This window comes from Lissotriton vulgaris, chromosome 7, assembly GCF_964263255.1.
Source record: "Lissotriton vulgaris chromosome 7, aLisVul1.2, whole genome shotgun sequence".
Classification (NCBI taxonomy): Eukaryota; Metazoa; Chordata; class Amphibia; order Caudata; family Salamandridae; genus Lissotriton; species Lissotriton vulgaris.
In genome coordinates, this window is record NC_141695.1 from 783,260,269 (window position 1) to 783,288,204 (window position 27,936).

The 27,936-nt window shown below is 45.4% G+C and overlaps 1 protein-coding gene across 4 annotated transcripts in view; it reads left to right on the forward strand.

Moving 5' to 3' along the window:
- LMTK1 (lemur tail kinase 1) overlaps positions 1 to 27,936 on the forward strand; it is a 419,869-nt gene that overhangs the window by 301,110 nt on the left and 90,823 nt on the right. For all 4 annotated transcript variants that reach the window (XM_086931028.1, XM_086931031.1, XM_086931029.1 and 1 more), the window contains 3 exons: positions 5,922 to 6,001; positions 17,974 to 18,092; positions 18,779 to 18,866. In XM_086931028.1, the coding sequence (XP_086787154.1) occupies positions 5,922 to 6,001; positions 17,974 to 18,092; positions 18,779 to 18,866 (287 nt within the window). The remainder of the gene's footprint in view (positions 1 to 5,921; positions 6,002 to 17,973; positions 18,093 to 18,778; positions 18,867 to 27,936) is intronic.

A 27,936-nucleotide genomic window follows, 5' to 3' on the forward strand; every position in this document is an offset into this window, starting at 1 on the left:
GCCCCTTTCACTTTGCGTGCTCAAGGCAGGTAGCCTAAAAATGTGTTGCGACTGAATCCAGCACCCCGATCTCAAGGTCATTTCCAAGCAAGCAATCCATTTCAAGATTGTTCCTCACTCTCCCCACTAGTCGTGCTGCTTGATTTCCTACCCTGAGATGCCTTGCTCCTAGAATAGGAAACAACTTCTGTGTTAGCCATCCTGTCCTTACCCTTGTATACTTTGGTGTGCTTCTTGGGCTCCACTCATCTTTCCTTTCCTTTACTATGGTCATGCTGATCCCACTATCCTGAAGGTCAGTGACAACCAACCCATCCACAGAGGCAGTGTAGAGATGCAGATGTGTGTACCGAGGTACCTCCAGAGACTCAAAAGTGGCTTCCATGGAATCCGTGATTTGCTACTCACCATTGTAGAAAAGAAACCTGACTACTTGGTGTATTGGAGTAGAGGGTCTGTCTGAGCATTCCTTCTTGGTGTGACCCATCTTGCCATAGCCACGTCCACCACCATGCTTGGAAGGAATAGGGATGTTCTTCCTTACCCTGTGGGTGTGATCAGATGACCCATATACTCAAAGCGTTGTCGCCTCTGGGAGCTCTAGTATTTGGCATTGCCATGTAAATAGAATAATAGTTGTGCTGCTAGGGATCCCCCTTCCCCACTTCTGCTGGCTAATATTAAGCTGCTGACCTCGCCCTTCTAATGTACCCATCAGCTCGCTCCTCAGCAGCAGCTTTGGCTTCTGCTTAGGACCAAGTGCCTGAGAATCAGCAAAGATCGGCCTCAGCTACACTGAACACTCTTCCTTGAGAGAGAAGGTTAACAGGGGTTTGGACAATATTTCGTTATAAGATGATTTCCTCTTTTCCACTCAAATATCAAACGTTCTCTAAGCACCATGTTTCAAATTTCAAAGGAGATCACTTGTCTCTTGCTGTATGTTTTTAGGTCGAGCCTGGGCAGTGCATGGGTTGCTCTATGAGGCATGCTGTATTGAGGTACGGCTAACAAGCTCCTCCCATTTCCCTCCCATCTTTTAAGTTGGCTCCTATTAATGTTCTTGCGAAATCGTTGGTTTTCATTTGTGAATAGGCTTAGTAGTCCCTCCTTGGTACTGCATTTGTAACCTCCCATAACGACTGGACTTTTTACTAGTGTTGTTACGCGGTCTGCTCTTTAAGTCGGTGAGCACTATTTTCTTTAATGAATAATGCAGAACAATGGCAGCCGCTTCTTGTATTTGCAGCAGTCCACACAGCACTCATGGGACAATGGTGACCGCTTCTTGTATATGCAGTGCGCTATGCGTGCTTTAACTATAATAGTGGCTGTCCCCACACAGCCCTCAATGGACAACGGTGGCCACTTCTTGTTTTTTAAACTTTCAAGCTGAGTGCAGGGCCCGCTTCAGGTACACTGCGCTTTCTTTTTTCGTTTTTTTTTTAACTTTGAAGATGAGCGCCACACCCTTTTCAGAGACACCATGCTTTCTTTTTTAGATTATTTTTTTACTTTAAAGCCGAGCGCGGCGCCCACTTCAGGGACACTGCGCTTTCTGTTTAAGCTTTTTTTTTTACTTTAATGCTGAGCGCAGCGCCCACTTCAGGGACACCTCGCTCTCTGTTTCAGCTTTCCCTAACAGAAAGTAAAAAAAAACTTAAGCAATGCAATTGGTCTCGCATTTTCGAAACTTGACCTATTAGTATTGTAAATGACAATGCCTTTTATTATTGCAGGTTTTTTAAACACATAGATAAAAGGCATTCTCATTTACAATGCCAATATCTCAAAATCTCACAATTGCGAGACCTATTGCATTGCAAATGCTTGTTTAAAGTCATTGTGGGGTTTACCAAGAGTGAGCCCAACTTTCTCACCACTGCATTTTTCATACATTCAGACTCAACTTAGTCATTCAGAATTCACAAATGGTGTCATTCGCACTGAGTATAAAACCGGGTTACTAGAGCCATTACTGTCTCCTCCAGATTCTCCTTCTGCATAGGACATGCCAGCTCCGAAACGGACTGCCACACCCTCACCTTGGAATCTATAGTTTAGGTTTCCTTCAATCTCTAGCGATACTGATCTAGGCTGGCATTTACCAGCAGGGTAGTTGCAGTGTGAATAGAGGTCCCCTTGGCTTGTTCCACCTGTAACTCCTGGTATTTCATGGTATTGCAAAGATTCCTCTCCTCCAGTGGTCTGTGTCTGGCCGTCTCAGCTGTCTTTTATCTCTGTTTCCTTGGCCTTTTCTCCCTCTGTAGTTGGATCCTAAACTATTACTACCCAAACTCTTGGCCTCCTGTCTCATCTGAAGCTCCATACTCTTGAGCTCCAGGGTACCAAGGGTACAACTTCTAGGAACAATAGCTGGACCCTTATGCAAGGCCAAGTACTGGGTGGGCTGGGTCTTCTGTTTCAACATCCCCTTGAACAAGCATGCTAGGACCGGTTTCGGGGCGTCACCCCCCTCAGCCAGGCTAACTTGACACCAGTGGCACGGCGAGTGACCAGGCTTGGCATTTTGGACTGGACTGTTACCACAGGGTATAGGGTCAAGACTGATTTGCATATGGGTAGCGTGCGTCAACAAGCGATAAATAAATACAAACCTTTGTCCTCCTCTATCCTTCTGCTATCATTCCAAATCCAAGTAACTGACTAACCTATCCACCACTCAAAAATGTACTTGCATGTTTCACTATACTAATTCAACACTAATCGTCTATGGGTCCCGGAGTAGCGTGCTACTCGCCGAAAAAGCGCTTTGACGCCTCGTCAGGGGTAGTAAGCGCTATATAAATGCAATTACAATACAGTACAATATGTTCTGCATTCCGTCCATCATCCTTGTGTCTTTTATGTTCCCTGTGCCAATTACGCTGGAAATACTGGTGGAATGTGCACAGGACAAGAGATTTGAAAGAGGCAAGCATGCAGTAGTCTGGGAAAAAATGCTGATACTGCTTGTTTGTCTCATTCCCAACTCTGGACTGGCTGTTAATACAGACTTGGAGGAACAGTTCACCTTACGGTAGTGTTAGGACCCCAGATGGTGCAACTGCAAAAATACAGAGATCTTCGAAATAAGGCCAAGTGCACTCTGGAAGATGAGGTCCACACAGACTTTACAAAAAAGTGTAACTGCTACCTGTAGGTATAGCTCTGGAGAACCTGAGGATGGGACTAAAACGCTGAAAATTGTGGAGGAGGAAAATGTTTGGGAAACGACCATACATGGAAAGAAAAGGAATATTGCCCTTTGTTGGAGAGAAGGTGGCAGGAGTGGTAAGTCCTCGACAGTGACACAGGTGCTAGAGATCGCCAAGTAGTTTCGCTTCTATCTACCACGGACGAGAAAGGGATCCGAACACAACGAGGTCCAGCGAGAACCACGCGTTTCCAGGCGGGAGCCTCACAAAGTGAAAAGCCGAATAACTTGCTAGTTTCTATGTTTGCCTGTGGAAATAATTATGGAGTTTTCGTATATCATTTTGTCTGCTCTGATGTGGTATTTTTACAGTTAGATATTGCTTATTTTGCGTTTTGTGAAGTGGTGCCACCACCCAGCGCACTCTTAAGCGCCACTGTACTGGCAACTATCCCCGAGACGACTTTCCAGTCGATCCATGGCTTCAGCGCATACCAACGTCAGCTCTGTAAGGCGCACATGGACATTTTTTTTTTGCCCCCCCCCCTGGTCTTTCATGAACCCCTGTGATACGATACCCTTTCTTCTAAAGTGCTCTGAGCCGGCAACATCGGCAGAATTCATCTATTTACAGACATCCAAAATAAAATTAAAATGAGTGAAATGAATGCATTTTGCGGGCGCGCTTTGGAATTTGAGACCTATGTGTTACACACAGATCCCGGTAGCATGCACCTAACACACCGCGCTATCTGCCGCTCCCAACCAACGGGGCCTTGTGGGCTCCTCACAAGCGCCCACGGTGGAAACAATTCTGGTCGGATTTTTGCCGCATTTTCCTGCCCCCGCCCTGGTGCGAAGAAAGGGCCAGCGCGGCCCAGAAGTGGGCGAAGAATGCTGCCTCGGGCTGGAATACTATGGCAGATAATGAGATCGATTCCGGGCCTCAGAGGCGGCCGGGGGGGGCATCGGAGCCCCTTTGTCCCTTGTCTTCTGCCCTGATGTCATTGGGCCTTGCGATGACCGCCTCCGTGCCCCGGTGCAAGGCCGCGCCGGTTGTGGGTGGCACACAATGGTAACATTTGTCGGCATGTGCAGTGAGTTCTGGGATTTTAGAGACTGTGGGTGGAGTAATAGAGACGAAGAGTGGGGCCTTCAGAGAGACTGGGCATTTTGGGACGGGGAGGGGCAGTAAGCGAGCAGAGAGAGAAACCGTGAACAGGGGTACTGGCTGCCGTGCTGTTCTTGCAGCCTTTTTCCTCCCTGGTGACCACCACGGAGGCAGGCGCCCTGGAGTCTCTGCATTATTTTCTCTATTTTCGGTTTGTGTTGCGCAGCGGTTTTTGTTGCTTTTATTGCCCGGCGCGAGGTTGATCGCTTTCTGGCTCGCATTTGTACGTCACGTTTTTGCACCGCAGGCCCTTTTTTGGTGCAGCTCCAGGATAGATGGCACACCTGTAGCTTGAACGCTCTAGATTTTTTTTGTTTTTAGCTACAGTGGTTTGTGGTCATTTTCCCTAGCGGAATGCAGCCCCACCTGGTGGCGAGGCTTTGGCCCCATCCCGCCTGGTTGCCAGCCACGCCCAAACTTTTGGGGGTATGTGGCATGTGTCGTGGAACAAGATGGAAGATGGTGGAGAGAGGACAGACTGGCGAGTTTGAACTTCTGCCTTTTTTATGGGCATTGGCACAAAACTGGTAAGATGCATCCACCCATCATTCGATTCAGGTTTTGAAATAAAGAACTGTAGAAAAGTGTTTAGTCAAGTCAGTCCTTGGGGGTCAGAGGTCACTGGCGATAGTCTGGCACATAATAACGGGGAAATGGGCTGCTTTGGAACCATGCAGTGTGGTGTGGGGGGGGGGGGGGAGGAGAATATGAACTGCCCCGCTGCCATACTTTGCATTCCCTTCCTACTCCTTTTGCCCCTTTCTCCTTCTCAGGTAACGGTGAGCCCCCATCGGTCATTCGCTGTTGACAGATGGTAGGGAGGGGGGGGGGGGCTGTTTAGGGCCCTTGAACTTGGTTATGGACGGGTGGTGCCCGATTCGTCGAGGGTATTATTGAAATGAGGGCCTTATTGCAAAGACAGGATACGAACTGATTGTGTTGAGATGTCTGTGGAGAGAGCCATGCCACCCTGGCCTCAGTTGAGCTCAGCCCCGCAGTTTTGCAGGACGTTGCGTGCCTGGTGGCAGATTCTGTAAGTTTGCACGCTGTAAAAGAGAGAGCAGAACAGCGCGATTTCTTTTAAGATATGGGCGGACCCTGGGCCAAAACAAAACCATGACATTTAAAGAGTACAAGGGCATTGTGTGAATTTAAGTAGCCCGTAATGAGCCAATATTCTGAACACACATCAAACTCAGCCGGCTTGTGCACTAAGCATTGATTAGGTCTCGATGCCCAGAGCGTCCAGACCGAGCACTGCGCACCCCCCCCCCCCCCTACTCTATAAATTGTTCCAGCAACAGTGCCTACACTCCTAGGAAGAGGTGCAGTATTTTGGGGGGACAGTAGCCATCCGGCTCAGTAGCAAACAAGTGCCCCAGGGAGGGTGAGTGCCACTGTGACAGTATATATTGCCATCTCAAGCACTAAACATACGCGGCAGGAAAAGGCCGTGGGTAAGAATGACGCCATTTCCTTGGCAATGAGACTACAGTTGGGAAGGAGATGGGGGCGCGCGGTATTGCGTCAGGGCGTCTCCGCTGACGCAGCACTTTAATCGCTCTTACGCTTATTGTGTTTTTTCCGTTACAGTGCAACTCCTCAAGTCGGCGGACCTGGGACGGCACAGCCTGCTCTACCTGAAAGAGATTGGACAAGGATGGTTTGGGAAAGTAAGCACCCCTTTTATTGAACGTGTTGTTAATGTCCACTGGGGGCAAGGGTACTGCCCCGAAGGAGCGAAAGTAAACTTATAAAAGGGGCGGGACTCCAGATACAATATTGAAATTGTAGTATTTCACGCTCTACTTTTGGAGGTAATAAAATAATTCACTCTTATGATTGGAGTACACTTAATGTGGGTAAATGAGTCAATTGATGCGTTTAATTTTAAGCTGTGTGCATATATTAATGTAAATCTTGATTACTTCAGCGGTTCCAGTTCACCTGCAGGAAAAGGTGTATTTTCACCACAGTCCCTTTTCAGGCAGCAACAGACGTACATGGTTTTCTTGAGGTAGCAGGGGCGCGCGCAGCTGTCACTGTTGCCTCACGTGCATTGGCACCGGGCCCAGGGGTCTGAGGGGCCCTTGCTTCCCACTTATAGCTTTTTTTTTACTGCCAATTATAGGGCACTGGCCTATTGCAATTGATGCATTCGTGTGGGAGGTGGTTCTGGGTCCCTTCTCTGGATATATCAGTGGGGCAGAGCCGGTGCAAACCTGGGTAGAGTGCTATGTATCCATTAACTTTTTATTTTTTCGCAAAAAGAAGCAAAACAGTCCAGTGCTCTGTGTGGTATTCCATTACCCATGTCATCTGACTTATGTCATCTAGAATCCTCCCATGTCACTCAGTAGAGTGTTAGGACTTTAGAATGTTTTCCCTTGACTGTTGTCAGTTACAGCTTGTCTGAGGACGAGGACATCACTTGCTACCTGTGGTTGTATAAGCTGTTCTCCTGTTGAATAAATCTACTTGAACCTACTCTCTGTGCAGTGGTTTTACTACACAATTACTGGCGACGTCGGGAGCAGTGGAGTTCGGGAGACAGCGTTCACCTGCCTATCTGCACTCCTGTTTTATGCAAAGTTGGACTTTGTTTACTGGAAAAGATCTTCGACCCATTTGAATGCCGTGGGAAAGAACTTTTATTGCAGCTCGTCCTAATTGAGTCCGTGAGTCTTTTCAATTCTTATCCTTCGAGCATTCATTTGTGTTCAACTTTCTACTGCATTTATCGAGCAGTTTCCCTGGCTCGCGCGCATTCATTGAGCAGTTTGCCTAGCTCGCGCGCATTCAGCAAGCAGTCACCGTTATTGTCGACCGCATTCATCGAGCGGTTTTCTACGAGCGTGTTTGGTGTATTTGTCAACTTTGATGTGCCATTTCTTTCTACGAAACGTTGAAAGTAAACAATTTCAAGGACTCACCTCGAGATCCCGCTCGAGCTTCAACGAGTCCGTTTCTATCCCGCATTGCATCCTGGGATAATTCCTTCGCGCTCGTCATTGCGCACTGCATTCTGGGATGACAACATAGTGCACGTCATCGCGCACCTCTTCACGTTCAAGGCGGCCATCTTAATGTAGTACGAAGCATTTTCTTCGTATTTCCTTCACAATCCAACATTGATTGTAGTCAAGCTTCGGTTTGAAGCAATCACGCCGTTTGGAAGAAAAGAAAAGGCGAATTAAATCTATTTTTCTGTTTCCAAATATCAAACGCTTTGCTGCAATTTTATCTAACGTACATTTACTAAGTTTTTTTTTTTTTAGTTGCAAATCTTTCCACGGTGATTTGCACACCTTCTTCAAAGAAAAGGAAAACAAAACCTTATATAGAGTTATTCATTTATTTAATAATTTATTTACACTGTTCTAATTTATGTGTTAATATTAACCTTTATTTACAGGATGTCAAACATTGCGGCACCACCTCATTTTCTCCAGGTGGCTGGCGATCCTCCAATAGAATGGGATCTTTGGTTTCCCATGTTTATTGCTTACGTGGATGTCTTGGAAAAAGAGGATTGTTCAGCAAAAAGAAAACTTGCTCTTCTAAGACATTGTCTTGGCGGGGCAGGTATAAAAGAATTTGATAATTTACCACCTTTGGAAGATGCAGGTGATATAGATGTGTTCAACAAAGCTTCCGAACAAATGAAAATTCGTTTTGGTAGAAGGATTAATACTGTGATGGAAAGGTTCAAATTTTACTCTCGTGAACAGAAACCTGATGAAACAATTGAGGATTACGTTGCAGCACTGCGTTCTCTTGCTTGTACTTGTTCCTTTGAAACTATATCTTATGAGCAAGTCCTCAGAGACCAGATCATGATGAAAACGAAAAGCAAAAAGATCCAAGAAAGGCTTTGGTTGGGCACTGAAACCACTCTTGCCGCAGTGGTGAACATAGCTAAGGGAATAGAGCACTCTGAAAAATTTGTATCTGAAATAAGGGGGCAAAGTCTGAAAGCTAATGTTCCCGAAGTTGAAGTAGCCATTGTTAAAACTCATTCTAGTAATTCCACTTCAAACACTTTCAGTTCCAGACCTACCTTTAAGAAAGAATATATAAGAAACACTAGTGATAATAGGAATTTTACCAAAAGAAGTACTGTTGTTTGTTACAGATGTGGTAGTACTAACCACGTTGGGAATTACAAAGGTTGTCCCGCTTGGGATAAGATTTGCATCAAGTGCAAAAAGAAAGGTCATTTTGGGAATGTGTGCAGATCTGGTCAAAGAATTAATTATATATCTCCTGAAGAAGAGGAAGTTTTAAATAGCCTAAATTGCATACTATCTATTGATGAATGTATTCAAAATAATTTTCCCTCTTGCACTATTTTTATGGACAACAAACCTATTGATATTTTTGTTGACTCGTGTGCTTGGTACAGTATTATTGGTAAAGATATTTTTGAACGTCTTTGGCACAAAAGAGAACTCTTAAGTCCTGACATATATCCTGGTGGGTACACAGGACGGAAAATTTCTTTAGAGGGTTTCTTTTGGACCAAATTGTTTTTTAGAAACTGGGATGTCAGAGCAAAAGTTTATGTTGCCACCAAAGGTGTTTCCATCCTAAGTTGGCCCCATCAACGTATTCTAGGGATCAAATTAGATCCAAATGCTGTTCCACCAGTTTATGTTGAAGAGCCCCGAGTTGAAAGGCACATTACTGACTCTCTAATTAATTTAACTTTGAATACATCTAGTGATTCGGACTTCACCAAAGGCATACTCAAGAATTTTCCTGAAATTTTCAATGATAAGCTGGGAAAATATATTAATTTCAAGCACAAAATAGTTCTATTTGATAATGCTGTCCCCGTTAGGCATAAAGTGAGAAATGTTCCCTTAGCTTACAGATCCAAATTAAAAGTTATTCTAGACGATTTAGTAAAAAGGAATATAATAGAGCCAATTGAATCTTCCCCTTGGGTTTCACCCATTGTAATTTCAATTAAAAGTTCAGGCGAACTTCGTTTATGTGCAGATTTACGCAGTCTCAATAAGGAAATATGGATAGACAAACATCCTTTGCCTAATATTCACGAGTTGATTTCTGCTTTATCTGGTGCTACTGTATTTTCCTCAATCGATTTGGCTAGTGCCTACCACCAGGTGGAGTTAGATGAAGACTCAAGGAAACTTACTGCCTTTGTCACTCCAGAGGGCATGTTTCAGTACCTACGCATGCCCTTCGGCTTGGCAAGTGCGGCCTCCGTCTTCCAGCGTCTTATGAAGGAATTATTGACAGATTGCAAGGGGGCTATAGCCTTCCAAGACGACATTTTGATTTTTGGAAAAGACTATGCTGAACATGATGAGAATTTAGCTTTGGTTTTGGAAAGAGTCCGGTCTAAGGGTCTTACCTTGAAATTTAACAAATGCAAATTCAGGCAAGACAAAGTGGAGTACCTTGGCCATGAAATATCAAGTTATGGAATCAAACCCAAAGTTAATCATGTTCAAAATATTGTCAATGCTCCTTCTCCCAACTCAAAAGAACAGTTACTTTCTTTTTTAGGATTGACTGAATTTTATGGCAAATTTGTTAAAAATTATTCTGATATTGTGCATCCTTTGAGGGTCTTGTTAAAAAAAAATGCAAAATTTATTTGGGGCAAAGAGCAAGAAGATTCTTTTGGAATTTTGAAACAAAAAATTGTTGAGGCTCCATTTTTGAAACCTTACTCTGTGGGCAAAGAATGTATTGTTTGTGTGGATGCAAGCAACATTGGATTAGGGGCTGTTTTAATGCAAAAGGATAATTCTGGTGAGTTTGTTGTCTCGTATGCTTCTCGAGCTCTACGTGACGCTGAGAAAAACTACTCTACTATTGAGCGAGAGTTACTTGCCTGTACGTGGGCTGCTCAGCACTTCAGACAATTTTTGTGGGGGACAAAATTTCTTTTGAAAACCGATCATAAGCCTCTGATCACCATGTTAGCTGCTGGTGGTGGAAGAGTTCTTACTGCTAGGTTAGCGAGACTTGCAGCCAAATTACAGGAATACCGTTGCGAGGTGGTGTACATTCCTGGACGTATGAATGTCCACGCGGATTGTATGTCGCGTTTTCCAGCTAGGGTAGATGTTGGTGACAGTGTTGATTGTGATGTTGCTTATTCTCTTGCGGATGTCAACATCATTTCAGATCAAGAAAGTTCTTTAGTTCTCTCAGAGAAGGACTGGGCAGAAGCTATGGAGAATGACCCTGTTTTGACTCAGGTTAGACAATTCTTAATTAGGGGTTGGCCTGAAGAAAGGAAACTTTCTGGAGAGTTGGGGTCGTTTTATAAAGTTAAGGATGATCTTATGTTATGTCGTGATATTATAGTCAGATCAGACAAAATCATACCTCCTTCTAGTTTGAGAGAAAGAATTTGCACATTGGCACATGAGGGGCACATGGGGATGTCTACCACTAAAAGAAGGATTAGGGAACACTACTGGTGGCCTGGTATTGATGCCATGGTAGATAGTTGGGTCAGGAATTGTTCTCCGTGCTCCTTAAGTGACAAATCTGTAAAGAGTATGTCTGTTGATGTCACTCCCATTGAGTACGCCAATGGTCCTTGGCGAAGGTTAGCTATTGATATCATTGGACCTTTCAGTTATCAGTCTGGTAAGGAAATGTTTGCTTTAGTTTTAATTGACTACTTCTCTAAGTGGCCTGAGTTAAAAATTGTCGAGAAAACCTCTTCTGAACATGTCATTGATTTCCTTGATGAGATATTTGCAAGGGAAGGTTTACCGGAGGAACTTATATCAGACAATGGTCCACAATTTATAAGTAATGAGTTTGAGCATTTTCTCAGAAACTGTGGTATTGTTCACAAAAGAACCTCTAATTATTTCCCGCAAGCCAATGGCCAAGTTGAAAGGTTCAACAGAGTCATCAAAGAATCTTGTCAACTAGCTATTAAAAGTGGCTTGAAATGGAAGAAAGCTCTTCAAGCAACCTTATTGACTTATCGTTTATCCCCCAATTCAGTCACTGGTCTGTCTCCTTTCGAATTATTGCGCGGAAGGAAACCAGGCTCTCGGCTTTTTCCTTGGTGGCTAAAAGGTGATTCTCCCTACGAGGTAGACTTTAAGGTCTTGAGGGAGAAAATTGGGAAATACCAGGAAGGTATGGTTCAGCATTCTGCTAAAAAGAAGTACAATAACTGCAGCATAAAAGTTGGTGATCGTGTTCGTGTAAAGATGGGTGGTTTGTTCCACAAAAATGTATCTAGGTGGTCTGATCCTATCAAAGTTATCGAAATCTTTAGCAAGGCTGTCAGAGTTGAAGGTGGGAAAATATGGAATTTAAGAAGGATTTCACTATGTAAACCCTTAGTCACTCCTCCTCAGAAATCCACTCTTCCAGAGAGGTTTGTTCCTAACAGACTTGTTCCAGACAGGGTTGTCTCAGACAAACCTGTATCAAATTACAGTTCCGATGGTTTCTCCGGCATGCATGAAGTTTATGACAACTTAGGAAAGGTGATTGTAAATAATTCTGATGTTGTGTTTAACCCTGATGTGCAACCTATTCCTTGTGTCACTGTGGACAACCAATCAAATGTAGAGTGTGAAGACATTCCATTAAGACGTAGCGTGCGAGTGAAATGTGTTCCTTCAAAACTTAAAGATTACATTATAACCTGATTCCTTTTTGTATTATCTTGTTTCTTTTGGGGTTTTATTTATTTATTTTTTTTTTTTTATTTTGTTTTTTTTTTTCTGTTTTTTTTAAGGGGGGGAGGTGTGTGGTATTCCATTACCCATGTCATCTGACTTATGTCATCTAGAATCCTCCCATGTCACTCAGTAGAGTGTTAGGACTTTAGAATGTTTTCCCTTGACTGTTGTCAGTTACAGCTTGTCTGAGGACGAGGACATCACTTGCTACCTGTGGTTGTATAAGCTGTTCTCCTGTTGAATAAATCTACTTGAACCTACTCTCTGTGCAGTGGTTTTACTACACTCTGCTTATCTAATAGCCTGTAAATGTGGGCAGTGGGCTGGGGTAGAAGGTGAGTAGTCATTTCAGGGATGTTTTCCCTCCAATGCGGATGGTAGGGCTGGGGAGTGGAAAGAAGGGCACCGAAGGCACTCTACCACAATTATTTTCGAATGTAGCATCCTTCTCCTGGTACAAAAAGCCATGAAAGGCACAACAGCCTCACCCATGCCGAGTTGGAAAGGTTAAACCAGCTTAGCAGCGAGGTGGATGATAGTTACACCTGTTATTTACAGCGCCAAGAAGCCGCAAGACTCTGGGCCTGATTTAGAGCGTGGTGCGCGGAATCTGACGGATATCCCGTACACCTTATTACAAGTAAAGTAAAATGCACGTGCATTAGGATAAACCCGTCTGCCTATTCCAAAATCTAAATCAGGCACTCGTGTTACCAAGCGCTGTAAAAAAGGTGTATAACATATTGTTAGAGTTTCACGGGCACCTGCGTCATAGCTCTACCTCTCCTGGCGTGATAATGAGCGACATGTTTGTTTTCAAACACGTTAGAAGTGCTCGACATTGTAAGCACTGAATCTGTAAGCTTTTAGTTTCCATCGAGGAGTTGGAGGCAGTCGAGTCGCGGTCAGACCTCCAAGCTGCCAGAAAGCCGAGGGCCTACCGGCGTCCCACCCATGGCTTTCCCAGGCTGTGCATGGTCTTAATTTCTCAAGGCTTTCCCTGGAGGGTTAATCCTACTGAAAAAGGAAGCACGATGCTTACTTTGCATCCTGGCATTATTGGTGCAGGGCTTTACTGTTGCATCTGACTGAAATACACTGCACTCTGAGATATGGGGATGGGTGGCCTGTTAGCTGTGCAGTCGGAGAACTACATACTAATCTCGGTTTCCCCTCGAGAGCACGTTGTGTGAGTGACCATGAACAAATCACTCATTCAGTGTGTGCGTCATATCCTTTATCTGTCAAAAGAGGGAGTGGCTCGGCACGGACTAAACGGGCAGTGTCCAGCATCTGAAGAGTCGGATGAATCCCAGATCTTAGGATGCCCACCCAAATGGAAAACATTACCAAACAGCGAATCACAACAAAACCATTTACCTCGCCAGTGGCCATATCGAAAAATCTGGTATTGATCCTTCATTGACCAGGACAGTCTTGGGCTAAGTGATGGAACAAATGCCCAATTACTCTGCATTGCAGCTACTGATTTTCAGTGACTGGTGGTACGACCTCCGAGGTGATCGGGCATATGCTGTCGAGAAGTGGGTGGTGGGGGACACTCCCTTGCTCACTAATGTGTCCCCAGCAACCCAGTTGGTCCTAATTCTATGGAAGCACTCCCTTAGTCGGGTGGGACGGTGTGGGAGATTGACCGAGTGGACACCCCTCTGGCAGGGATGCATGCCGTGGCAGGTGGCCCAGTAGCAGGGCTTATGAAAAGTGGACACTATTGGGACTTCCTCTCTCGGGGACGTGATGCATGCTACGATCCTGAAATCATTCCAGGAGATGCAAACAGAATATCAATTACATCGCAGCCAATTTAATTGGTATCTGCAAATCTACCATGCGCTTATCCCCTATATTACGGACCTTCCAGCTCTTCCCGAATCCAACCCACTGGCAGGTAAACTTCTGGGCAGGGCACTTGCATACTGCCAAACTAGGTCATTCCCCCCCACTTCTTCTTTAAGGACTTGTGCCCTGCTTCAGGGTGACCTAGGGGACCACAAAATAGCAAACATATATCTGTTGCTCATTTGTAACATCCTAGATACACTTCACATTCTCAGAGAGGTGTGGGAAGTAGATATCGGAACACTAGACAACGATGACTGACGGAGGCTCTCGGGCGCCCAAGAGGCCGCTATATCTGCCTGCCTCTGACTAATACAACTCCAATATATCCACAGGGCCTCCTACCCAAGGCAACACCTTTGTGGTATTGGGGTGATAGCCTCTCAGGCACGTCTTCGCTGCCGCACAGGGGGTACATTACTACATACAGTGTGGGGTTGGTCAAGACTGGACCCATTTTGGTATAGCGTGACATCTTGCCTGGGAGAGGTCCACTTTTGGTTAATCCCACTTGACCCAAAATCGATCCTCGTACACGTCACGGATGCTCTTGGTCGGGGGTGGGGGGGACGGGACAAATAGAAAAGACTACTCTTGCTTCTGGGTCTGACCTTGGCAAAGAGGGATGCATACAACACATGCAAGGTCGAGGTCCCGACGTTGTGGCTAAAGGGATGGAACTGGAGGTCCCAGCGTATCAGGCAAGGGGATGTCCACAGAAACACTCTAAAATTTGGCAGAAGTGGGCAGAATACAGGGGAATGCTATTAGAGTCTAGCCACTCCTTGAGATTGTACTTCAATGTGGAAATTCAAGTGTGCGTGGACGAATGAAGGGGATGGGGGAAATAAGTGACCAATGACCAAGATGATGCCTATGTTATGCTTCGCTGTGCTGAACTCGGGGGTGGGAGGATCAGATCTTCAGGTTCTTGTTAATTTTCATTGGTATGTTGAAACTATCATCTAGTGTATATTCGTGGGCCTACGAGCCCATGGATCATTGTCAACCCCCTCCCCTCCCCCCCCCCAAAAAATGCGTGGAAAGAAAATACATCGAAGCAATGGGCCCATGTTAGAAAAAAATGCCTTGGATTTTAAGCAAATAAATTCTCCTTCAAACGGATTTTGGGAGCAGGACATCATAGCCTGTTTTGTACAACGTTAATAATATCACAGTTCTGGAATTTCTATGCGTTTTAAATCATATATGCTACTATTACTCAGTTTATGGTTATCAAGTGACCCCCTTTGGAAGGATTAGACGCTTAATGGCCTTGCCTAGATTCTAACGTATGACATCCTGAACACTGGTTTTGTCAGCAGCGAACAGGAATTCTGAGTTTAGACGCCAGAAGAGAAGCAACACAAACCCAAACTGAACAGACGAGGAGGAAGTGGGAGTAAAAGCATAGGGCAAAGGAGCAGGAGAGAACAGAATCTCAGTTTTACGACAATTAAGGCAAAGGCTGTGAGGCAATAGACAAAATAAATGGCACAAAAGAGGAGTAAATAGTATTTTGGTCGGGAAGTAATCCAAGAAAAGGAGAAAAAGGTCTCAGAATAATTTGTGTCAAAATGACAAAAGAGTTAAAAGAAGAAGCTGGAAAGCTGGGAGTTTGCATAGATACAAAAGATGTGAAGAGGAGAGGCAGGGCTTTGGATTGTGGAATGGTGACCATCCAACAGCCGAAGAGGTAACATCAGAGAGATGGTTGAAGTCTGTCAAGTGCAGAGCGCGCACATCTAAAGAGAACAGAGAGGAGCGCGGAATAGAGTGGCCAATCAGGAAGGAAGAACAAGAAGAGAACGGTGGAGTGACGAGAACAAAGCTCTCAGATAGTTACAGTCTAGTCGACAGGAAAGGAAGGGGCACAAGGACGTTCGAGTTCTGAGAATGTTCACGAAGTAAATACCCACCGTATAATTTTAAGAAAAACTCGCCATGAGCTGTATAATGTATGATCAAAACCTTTTTCTATATTAGTTTCCCAGTAGGAGCTTGAAAACACACCAGTAATTCATTCATCCATGCTTGGAAGCGTGTTGCGCTTCCATATTATGACCCTCTCTACAGTCGTTAATGCTTTGGTTCTGTGGGTTCTTGACTATCCTCTCCATCTTAATAGACTGATGTGCTTATTCGTTTGGAAATAGGATTCTCTTGAAGACTCTACAAATGTGAACTACCCCCCTTGCACTCATAAAACCAATGTATCGGACCACTGTCGGGGTGATTTCAAGCTCAGCTCCTGTTGCTGTAAGACAGACCCCAGTTGAACATTTCACCCAGTCCAAAATTTTCTCGGAAGAATTTTGTTCTGTGTAAAGTTTACTCCCAAGTCTACAGAAATGCTGACATTTAAGCTCAGAATTTTATACCAAAAAGCTTCTCTTCCCCAAAGCCCAAATGCCAGACAGTCTTTAGAGATATTGAGAGATATCCTCAAAATACATATTTTCACAATATGTAAATGGCATATGCAGACAATTCCCCCAGTTTAATAACTCAGAGGATGGCATTGATAGCTGGTGCAGCTTCAAGGGTTTCAAGTGTTTAATTCGGAATAGTATATATCCTCTCATCTTCGATGAGTACCGATCTCTACCCAGTTACCATCCTCTTTTTCTGTCTCGCCCTCGCCATGTTTGCTCATCTCTTTGTGCCACCTCATTCCAGGCAACAGTTGTCAGGAAAGGCTCAACACACAGAAATGGACCTTGTACAAATTTTGAAGTAGCTGAGGAATATTTGTATTACTTTACTACATTTATAAGTGGTAAAGTCTAGTATAAATGCCTTCTGGGTTTCTGGAAAAAAGAGGTAGGCACTGCGAGTCTGAAGGGATGCTATTTATGTGATTAAACAAAGAGGACTAGCTTAAGTTGACCAAAGTGTTACAGTACTCAAATTAGTTCTGTCACGGGCACCTTGTTGGTGTATTCATGAAGCCCTCACCCACCAACCTAGTTGGTGGCATGCTCATCATCGGGCCCACCCAGTGACACCTAGTATGTCCCGGGTGTGCTACGACGCCTGATTACAGCGGAGCTGGTATATTGCTGAGAGTGCAGTGAGGTTGGGTGAGTTGCAATTTAAAACGGCTTGGTGGTGGTCCCAGTACCCGAGGGTAAATTAAATTTTAATAACTGGGCCGTCACCAGCGGTTAAAAGTAAGGCTACATGATGCGTGAGGGTGGCGAGTTACTGCCCCCTGCGTCCTTCAGATGGTCGACATGTTTCAGCCAGTGCCTTAGAGTATTCTGGCTTTCCTCAGGACCGTTTTTTAAAAAGGTGTGGTGTGATAAAACAGACTTAGTGTTGTGGTACAGACTATGTGATACACTCACTAAGGCGTTTTTCTATATGTGAGAGGGGGGTTCCCTTCTCATGCACACGCTTTGGGTTATTAGCCAAGGCTTCCTGGAGGGAAGCGGTAAGGGGATGACCAGTCTTTCTGGTCAGTGCCTGCCTTGTACCTGTTGCCCCGCCGTCCTCTGCTATTTATATCATCTTGGGACTTAGCTGGGGAGTTGGGTTGATGGGAGCAGGAACAATAACGATGGGCGAGGACAGCCTCTTATTCCTTTGAGTGGAAAAAAAAAGAGGCTTTATAAACAACCGACGCTCAGAATCTATATGTAACCTTTTTGGTTTCATGTTAATTTGCCCTGCTGTAGTGTAATTCTTTCATACCCTTGTGTATAGTTCCCAGCGCATATGCCAGCCTGGCAGGTTAACCCATGGTAATGTGCCAAGTGCCCTAATCCACTGGGTCGTTGCCTCAAGCTTGCCTAAAAGTGAGTGTGCACAGTTGATCTTAATGTGTCCAGAAGTTCTAAAGGAATCATTCCTTTCTCTGTAAGGGTAAGTAGTGTCGTTGCCCAGTCAAATGCTTGTAATTGAATGATTGACAGCTCCAAGTTGTGCTAAGCAGCCCACGCACTATTATTTGGGTTTATGTTTGTATTAAATCGCTTAAGAGCCGATTTGAAGGATGCTTTGAGGGAAGGTTGCTTACAGCTGCAGAGGGCGCCAGGGAGCCCTGCATTGTGGAAGTGCACCCACATGTGCCTGCTGTTTTCTAGGTACTCCTCGGCGAGGTGAACTCTGGGCTCAGCAGCACACAGGTGGTGGTGAAGGAGCTGAAGGTCAGCGCCAGTGTCCAGGACCAAATGCAGTTCCTGGAGGAGATGCAGCCGTACAGGTAAGCATCGCCCAGGCATGCGCACAATCCTCCACGACAAGCAGTGTCATAGATCTGAAATGAATATGTGAATCCAGTCTGGCACAATAAACCTTGTCCTACTCTATGTTTAGTATTTATGTACCTTTTCAGTCTTCCTTGGCACAATAAACAATGCTCTGTTGGATCACCTAACAGTGTAGCCGTGTGGCTGTACTGGCACAATATATCTTGCCCCTCACAAGCCAGTCAGTCAGTAAAAACGTTATTTCGATATCTATAGATCAAAAAAGTACTACACAAAACAAAACACTTATATACACAGATATACAACCAAAGACTTTAAAATGCTAATTTATCGGTCCATTACAATAGCAGCAGAGTCAAAAAAGAGAAAATATATTTTTAAAAGATCACTGAGATCCACCATAGACATACTTTTCTTTTAAAAAACAAAGTATAAAATACAATGTCTTATATAAATGTTAAGAGACATAGATGAGCTGAAACATTTCTAAATGGCACAATGCAGTATAAAGGGACCCACACAAGCACAAATGAGGCCAGTCTGGGGCAATCACAAGACCTCCTCCCTGAACAGTATATATCATCTCAGCTTTGTAAATTAAACAACAATGTTGAACCTCCCAAGAGGGGTAGGCTTTCATTGAAAGCTTCAAATTCTGACAGTGCATTTCTCTCTGCAGGGCTCTCCAGCACCCCAACCTGTTGCAGTGCCTAGCGCAGTGTGCTGAAGTGACGCCCTACCTGCTGGTGATGGAGTTCTGTCCGCTGGTGAGTACTGCAATTGAGCGTGTTACTGGGATTGACTGATATCGTATGACAGAAGCAAGTAACCTATCATGTCGTCACCACTGCTTCCTCATCTCAGTCTATATTATTTATTGCAACAGGTGTGTTGTCTCTCAGACTTTCTCGTCAGAAACAGTTCGACTTTGTGTGTAATTGCATGTGAGGTCAGAGTGTGTGCTTATGTTTTACTATAGCTTTACAGCCCGATGGTTCGGGCTGTACTGGCCATTAAAGGCCTGCTGCAGCCTTCGGCTCGGGCTTTTAACCAGAGAGCGGACCTTTAATGGCCGGTATAGCCCAGCTACAGCGGCCTATAAAGCTATTGGAACATTCCACCCCATGAGGGTAGAATGACCTAATAGAGAAAACAAATACATCAGAAATCGAGGGAGTTGATATCCCCTCAGCTCCAGAGCCTTTGTTTCACAGCTGCTGCTATGAATGTTCATTTGTTAACAGCTGCACGCAGGGCCACAGCTGCTGTCTGTTGCTGTGATAGCAGATTAAAGTTAGCCTCTGATTCTCCCCGGCTAAACTGATTTTCGTAGTTAGTCCAGGAGTTGCAGGAGCTAAGCAGCATTCCCCCCGCCCTCCTTCTAAGCCCCAGTGAGACTGAGCTACAGGAGGAGAGAAGGATGACGGCTCTGCGTCCTGCTGCACGTCCTCCACCTTTCTCTTTCCCATGCCCATTCCACATATTTTGGAGAGGCAGAGGACATTAGGATATTGAAATGCAGGCCTATACCAGCTTACATAGGCCGCTGCGGCTCCATTGTTTTCAAAGGAGCTCCCAACATTCCAATGTTCGAATTATTGTGAATGTTGCCACCCTGCACCAGCATTGACTGCTTCAGGAATATTAACTCCATCCTGTTGATGCCCACTTGACAAGTGGGTAGATATAATGTGCAGCACCATCAGTCTTTCCTATTCTGCAAACAGCATTTGCTTGCTTGAGCCCTCGCATTTTTAAGAGCGGAACTGGAAATCCCTAAATACAACATGTTGTTGGCTAAAACGTCAGAACTGCATGTGATATGGGTCTGGTTGGCAGCAATCCTGCTGCCTCCCTGTTTTTACACCGACTTAATGTAGACTTATTAAAGGGGAGATAGTGAACGAACTACCAGTTATTTTCTTAAGGTAAAATGTAACTGAGGGGTTAACAAAATGTAGACTTCTGGTCTATCATGCTATCTGACACGTCTATGGAGGTACTTAAAGCATTTCAAAAGACATTTGTTCTGAAATAGGTGTTTCTCAGGCTACTTTGTACATGAGATATTTTAATAAAATATGGGGGGGGGGGGGGACAAGCATCTTCCTGCTGTAAGCCTGTAACCATGAATGGAAAACATCAAATCTTAATATTTTAATTTTGTTATGAAAACATTGTGTTTCTGCGTCGAAAAATAAGTTAAAGGTGCATTTAAGAACAGACTTTGGAATGTATTTGTGAGTGTGAGTTAAAAAACTATAATTGCACAGAAAAAAAGGCTAAAATTGAACCGCAGACACCTCTTCTTTTCTGTCATTGATGACACAATGCAAATCAGAATGAACATTGTATCCCATATCTATTAAAAGTATATCAAAATTAGGAGATTTTTGCTTTTGATTAATAAGATATACTGTTAATGCCTCACTAAAGGTGCTGGAATTTGGCTAAAAAGGCATTTTAGTTCTGTTGATGAAAAAGGCTAACCTCAGTCTTTTGCAGTTATCACTGTGTCGCTCTTTCCAGCAGCAGCAAAACTTTGGAGTCTAATGTGGTAAAACAACTAGAGTACTTTCTTGAAAACTACAACATCTTAGAGTATACTCAAGCCCGCTTTTACCCATGTTGGAGTTAGGAACTTACCCTTTTCGCAGTGGTGGTTGGTCGACACCTAGCATTGGGTGGGATTAACTCCATCAGCTTTAATTTTAGTTGATATCCCCTCTGCATTTCATACCATTGAACATGCCATTCCTGTAAAACAACTTCACAATATAAGCATTGGCTGTTCTGTAAAAACGGGTTTATTTCCTTCCTTGAAGGCAAACGTCAACAAGTTATTGTAAGCCTGAATGTGCTATCCTTCAAACAGATGGGTACCACCCATGGTTTATCTCTTTTACCCCTACCTGTCCAGTGTTTACATGAAACCACTAGCTGTACTTTCTTTTGGATTAGATTTAAAGACTTACACGGACATTACTCAGTTATTGATCAAGTTGAGTTCCAACGTAGGTGAATCTCCTCACCTTTAAAACTGTCTTACAGCTGTCCACACATGGACGAGTCAACAGTGGCTCAAGTTCAACATAGATAAAACTGAGAATCTTGTCTCATGCACCGACAAACATGTATGGCATCCCTATCTCTAGCTTAGTTCATGTGACCTTTGTCCTGTGCATTCTAAAACGTTCAAGAGCTTAAGTTAAAATTGATCCTGCTTTACAGATGGACTGCCGAGTGTCTGCCATTGTATCAATGTGTACTTTTCCACCTTCGCTAACTTCGACCTGTTCTTTCATGTCTAACACAGTCTTGCATTTTGAAGATGCACGCTGGTAGGAAGACCCCGGAAGCAGGTAGGTACAGGTACTTTATTAAAGAACAAGTTACAAATAAAGGAACCCAACCAGGAGCTAGAGGGGAATTAGCTCTATGCCCAGCCGTACACAGATACTTTAACTGACAGAGATAGAACAGTCACTCTAATGACATCATATTTTCCTCATGACTCACAACATTCCACTCCAGACTAGAGCAGAAGACACACCAGGCCAGAACAGAAGACAGGTCAACGCAATCATTCAAGATTGGATTACTGTAGTATCCTTTATCTCAATACAAGAAGTCACTTTTAAACTGTTGACAACCCAGCCAAAACTAAGCAGCCATACTAGTGGCAGGAGTTCCCAAGCTTCACCTCCTCAGTTCATAAGGCTTCTCACTGGATTCCAGTTCAATAGTGCATCATTTTTAAAGTCTTTTGCATAATTCACTGTGCTTTATATGGCATCTCCAGATTAAATTGCTCCACGGATAAAAATATTTCTTCATATTGTTCATCTAAATGTTTATTCCTGCAAATTCCAAGATGTTGCAAAGCTCGTGTTGTTTCAATGTGCATCAAGCTCTTTGGATTAAACTACCTAAAGAACTCTATCTCTGCACTAATCACTGTATCCTTTTTTTTTTACTGAAAACGTTGCACTTCTGATACATTTTATACAGTTCTGCCCAGGTATTGCAGTTCACTTGTTTGATGCAGACACACTGCCCTTGTGAGTGGATCTGACTGTCCAGACAATAGTTCTTCATGAACTAATGGAGGGATACCCATGTAGCCGCCTTGCATATGCCTAGAATAGGAACTGAGTGCGCCAATATTGTGGTAGCAGCTTTGCCCTGGTAGAATGAGCATGTTGTCCTTCGGAGACTTCTTTGTAGCCACTGTGTAGCAGATGTTAATGCAGAGCACAATCCAGAGGGAGGTGGTTCTCTTCTGCACAGACTTTTTTCCCTCCAGCGGACCCTACAAAGGGCTAATCGTCCACCCAGTGTTCCCTGGTATGATATGTGTAAAAGCTCAATGCTCTTTTGGGGTCCAAGCATTGGACTCACTCCTCCTCCTTAAAGGGGAGAGGCGGATCATAAAACGCTGGCTGGGTGATAGTTTAACAGATGTGTAAAGGCGCCACAACTTTTTATAAAAAGGATGCTTGCGTCTGCAGCACCAGTTTGGCTTGGGAGTAGGTGGTGTGTGGCACGTTATCATAAAGTGCTTGAAGTTCACTCACCCGCAGTGCCAATCTAAGGGTAACAGGGCATACAGTCTTGATGGTGAGAAGCTGCAAATGGCAACTGTGAAGCGTCTCAAAGGGAATACATATCAGAAACGTAAGGACAAAATTAAGGTCCCACTTAATCCAAAAAGAAAAGCCGAAAGAGCTTAAAGTTACTGTTTAACTATCCCTAGAGTAAAGGCTTGCTCGGTAAGGGCCAAAATAAAACATCCAATAACTTTGCCTGAAGGGGGTCTCTGTGACGAGGACTGCACCAAGCCACAAATCTGTCTGAACAACAGGCATATCATTTTTGTCAGAGAATACTGGGCTTACAAGATGACATTAATTACCTTCCAAGTAAGGTCGAAATTGTTCAGCTTTTGACGCTGAATCACCAAGCATGAAGATAGCCCTCCCAGAGGGTTAGCCTGATCAACAGACATTTGTTCAACCCTATGTAAAGGCTCCATGCTCTCTTGGTGTCCAAGCAATGGAGTCTGTCCTTCTCCTTAAAGAGGGAGGCGACTCATAAAACGCTGGCAGGGTGATGGTTTGCCAGACGTGGGAGCCACTAGGATGACCTGGGTCTGGTCAGTCCTGATCTTCTTGAGAAGTCGGGGCACAAGTGGTATCGGCAGATAGACATACAGGAGTCCTAAGTCCCACTAGAGACAGAAGGCGTCTCCAAGCAAGAGACATCTTGGAAACTCTAATGCGCAGAACTGCTGAGATTGCGCTTTCTAAGTCATGGTGCGGAGATCAAGCCAAGTTTTTCCTCATTCACAGAAGAGACCTTGCACTACCTCTGGATGCAATTGGCACTCGTGATCGATCCGCTGGGCATCGACGGCTGAGTTTGTCTGCTCTCGCACTCAAAGAGCCTGCCGGTGCTTCATCATCTGAAGACCTGGCTGTTCAGCTAGGGGCACCGCCCAGCCTATTTTTCTGCTTCAGTGTCTAGATACTCTAACTAGTGATAACTTTCACCATAAAAATTGCATAACATAACATCTCCACCTCTCCCAGGTATCCACCACAGCCCGGAAGAGGCACATCGGCCACCACTGTCAGCTCCGGGTAGAGTAGGGAGAGGGGTTTGCTGATAACTCCTGTTGTGGTTCAGCAACCACCACTTCAGATCTTTTGCAGTCTCCTCCAAAATCATGGCATGGTCTGATTGGTCCCTGTGATATTTGGCCCACTGATACTTCAGACCCCACTGCAAAGCCCGCATATTCCACCTGGCGTGCTTGACCAGCAGGATGCAGGAAGCCATCAGTCCCTGCAACCTCAGAGTCAACCTCACTGAAATCCGGGACTGAGGCTGCAAGATCGGGATCATAACCCTAAATGTGCTGGACTATCTTTCCAGGGGGAAAGGCCTGAAACCAAACCTTGTCCAGAATGGCTCCAATGAAGGGTGGCATCTGTGAAAGAGTCAGGTGTGACCTTGGAACGCTGATAGTGAACCCCAATGATGACAGGAAATTTGTCGTAATCTGTAGGTGGTTGACGACTGTCCGAGGCAAGCCCTCCTTCAAGAGCCAGTTGTCAAAGTAGGAGAAGACTGGCAACCTAGACCTCTGAAGGTGTGCTGCCACCGCCGCCATCACTTTGGTGATCACGCAAGGGGTGCTGGTGAGAGAAAAAGGGAGCACAGCTAATGTCTCCATCAGTTTGGACTCCCTGTCAGGGGAGTAGTCCGAAAAGTGTTGAGGTTCGATCTGCTTATGGATGCCTGCAACACTAAACTTTTGGGGTAAGGGTGCTGAGAGAGGAACACCGGGTCGCCCGGGGCAGGGCGATGGTATCTTGCTATTTGTCTGTTGACTGGCAGCCAGAGCAAGGCTTCGACAACCCTCTTAACAAGGTATCTATCAATACCTCTTTGAATGGCAAAAGGGGCTCAGAAGATGTTTGCCCAAGCTGGAGGATTTCAGTCGCAAAAACAACAGTTGATGAACAGAATGCAGAACAATGTTATACATTCACCCCAGTACAGAGATCTGGGCCTAAATCCATCGTTTTTTTGCTCACCATGCTATTCCAGTTTGAACCCAGCCATATGCAAGTCAGTCTTGACCCTGTGCCCCATGGGAACAGTCAGCCCGAACTGCCAAGCCAGGTCCTCCCTGGACTGGAAACAGCCATCCTAGGACCGGTTTTGGGCTTCCAGCCCTCATCAGCCAGGATAGCTTGGTTCCAGTTGCATTGAGAGCACGGGACGCACGTCTGAGCATACATGTCCCACTCGAGGTGACAAATGCAAAAACAACAGTTGAAGGACAGAATGCAGGACAATGTCATACATTCACCCCAGTACAGAGATCTGGGCCAAAATCCATCGTTTTTTTGCTCACTTTGCCATTCCAGTTTGAACACAGACATATGGAAATCAGTCTTGATCCTGTGCCCCATGGGAACAGTTCAGCCCGAACTGCCAAGCCAGGTCCTCCCTGGACTGGAAACAAGCATCCTAGGACCAGTTTCGGGCTTTCAGCCCTCATCAGCCAGGATAGCTTGATTCCAGTGGCATGGAGAGCACGGGACTCACATCTGAGTCAGGACATTTGTTTTCACTTCCAAGGCGGGTAACTGGATATCATGGACTCTGGCAAACCCTATGTAGTACTATGGCATAGGAAGCAGATTCATCGTTGGCTGGACCACTTGGTGAGAGAAGGCCCCTTTCAGGGGAGGTATTGAGGAGCTGGCCTTAGGTAAATCATCTTACCAATTGTCATCTTGATAGAGTTTAGTGAACTCATCACCCGAATCGTAAGCATTGTCCAAGTCCATTCCGAAAAATGAGTATAAGGTGTGTCGACTGCAGATCAAGTGGCGGAAGTGGCGCATTAACTGTTGTGGGGCATGGTTTGGTTGAAGTCATATCGGCCACGACTCAGAGGCGGAGAGTACAATGAGTATCTCCTCATCCAGCATAAGGTCACTGGGACCAGCATGGGCCGGGGTGCTGTAGGACAGTTCTGGACCAAAACCAAAGGCATTGAGATGGGCTAGAGGATCCAACTGGCGCTAAGGGTGAATCTGCATGCAGTGCTCCAGATGGAAGGCCTCTCAACTCCTGGTGCTTCGAAGGCGCCCCAGAGTGAGCCGGAAAGGATCTGAAGAGCCAGAGCATGGCTGTGTGGAACTCTTTGATCTGTTGTGGAGTGGTATAGACCCCACCCATGATCAGGCAAATGTGCTCCACTCCTCAGGTTCCTTGTCATCGAGCGACCGGGCCACTAGGCCGTCAAGGCCCTATGGAGCTGTGTGCCTACTAAATAGACTTCAGAGTAGGATGACTCAAGTAAAGTAATGGAACCAATGCCCTTCAGATGTCAACAGTGCCGTTTCAAATATCTTTGATTCATTCCCCATGCCGTCTGTAACGTGCGCCTCTTGTCGGAGCACGACGAGAGCCAGTGCGATTATTGCTTGGCCTTCAGGTGCAAGAAAGCCCTGCATCAGCGACGTCACAAGACAGTGGGCCCACAGCAAAATGTACAAGTCATCTTCGGAAAGACTGGACATCATTAGCGAGGCAGACCCACTCTGCACCAGAGAAGAAACAGGTGAGTCCCCTGACCTTTCTGACTGCAGAAACGGGTGAGTCCCCGGACCTTCCGGCCTGCCAAAGAAGTCCCGAGATCATCGGTTTGATGTCTCCGAGCCCGAGGAGGAAGAACTTCTAAAAGAGGTAGAAGCACACAAGGATGTTCCATCAATGTCTATCAACCCTGGACTACACCTCATAACCACCACACACATAAGTACAGTTGACACATATGCCTCTTTTAAACCCGAGAAACGGCTACACACCGAAGACGAGCATCGCCCCTCAAGTGGCAGGGTGTTGAGCCATGTGCCTAAGCTGCCGGCGCCTTCAGTAGCACCAACAATCTCGAGCCCTAGTCGACACTAAAGCAAAGCTGAGGAGAGATCGATCCAGAGTCATTCACCCTTGAGTCTGAAAAAACTTGCCGCGCTGACTCTTCGAGGCCAAAACCACTGTCAACTCCAAAATCGCTGACAACTGACCTAGGAAAGGCCTATCCCCGAAAGACTGTATCAGGAGCTGGATGAGAGGCAGTGGGGTACCCGTATCCACGCATATGCAAGATCTCTGCATCGGAATAAACACTGCTTAAGAAATGCAGACTTGCCTTTGAAGATGTTCTACCTGCGGACTTATCTGCGCCTCCCCTGCCCTCCAACAGGCTTGCCGACTAGACTGTTGTCCCTACTTCTTTTCCACCTCCACTCCTCCCTCCTCCACCACCTTCTTCCACCACCAATGACCTCACCCCTGGGGTCACCGGAGTCATAATCTGATACAGGCAGCCCTAGTCCCTACTCTCCAGCTGAGGATTATGCCCCAGTTTACTTGCATGCCACAGATCCTCAGGAGTGTCCAGATATTGACCACATTCCTGTCGGGCCACCCTCCCCACCTTCTCCCAGATGACACCACAGCCTACAAAAGTGTTATCCAATGTTCGGCCAGATGATGTCAGTTTTCTGGTTGATACGCTTTCCAAAACAGAGCTTTCTCTCCAATACTTTCCTGTGCTGAAGTGGATGATAAAATCTGCCTCTGAGATCATCAAAGGTCCCATCAAATCATGAGTGATAACACCCCAGATTAAAAAAAAAAAATACAAACCACCATCCTCCGACTCACTTTACATCCAGGGTCACATCCCCCTGGATTCCCTGGTTGTCGCCACTGCCAGGAAAAGGGCATCAGCACAGGTTCCGGGCAACACTCCACCTTTACTGACAAGGAGAACAAGCGGATCAATGCTGCAGGTTAGAGCGCAGCTGTGGTTGCTGCCATACACCGGCGCATCACCAATTTGGAAGGCCACCCCTTCCTGTATGATAGAGCTCACTGGGAGGAGATGGAGGGCCTTCTTCAACATCTCCCTGACCAATACCCCACAAAAGAGGGGAAGTATTAATTGAAATGGGAATGCAATCTCCAGCACTACTGTCAAGTGTGCCTTGGAATCAGCAAACACGACAGTCAAAGGGCTTAACACCTTGGGGATCCTCTGCTGGCACTCCTGACTTCATGTTTCTGGCTTTAAGCCCAAGGTACGCCATCATCTTGTCAATCTGTCTTTGTGATGGGGAGCACCTGTTCGGACCGCAGGTTGACAATATGCTAGAGAAAATAAAAAAAGACACCAAAACTGGCAAGGCGATAGGTGCCCCCCGGGTTCCTACCATCAGGAGCTCCTTTTAGAAGCAGCAGGCAAGAGGT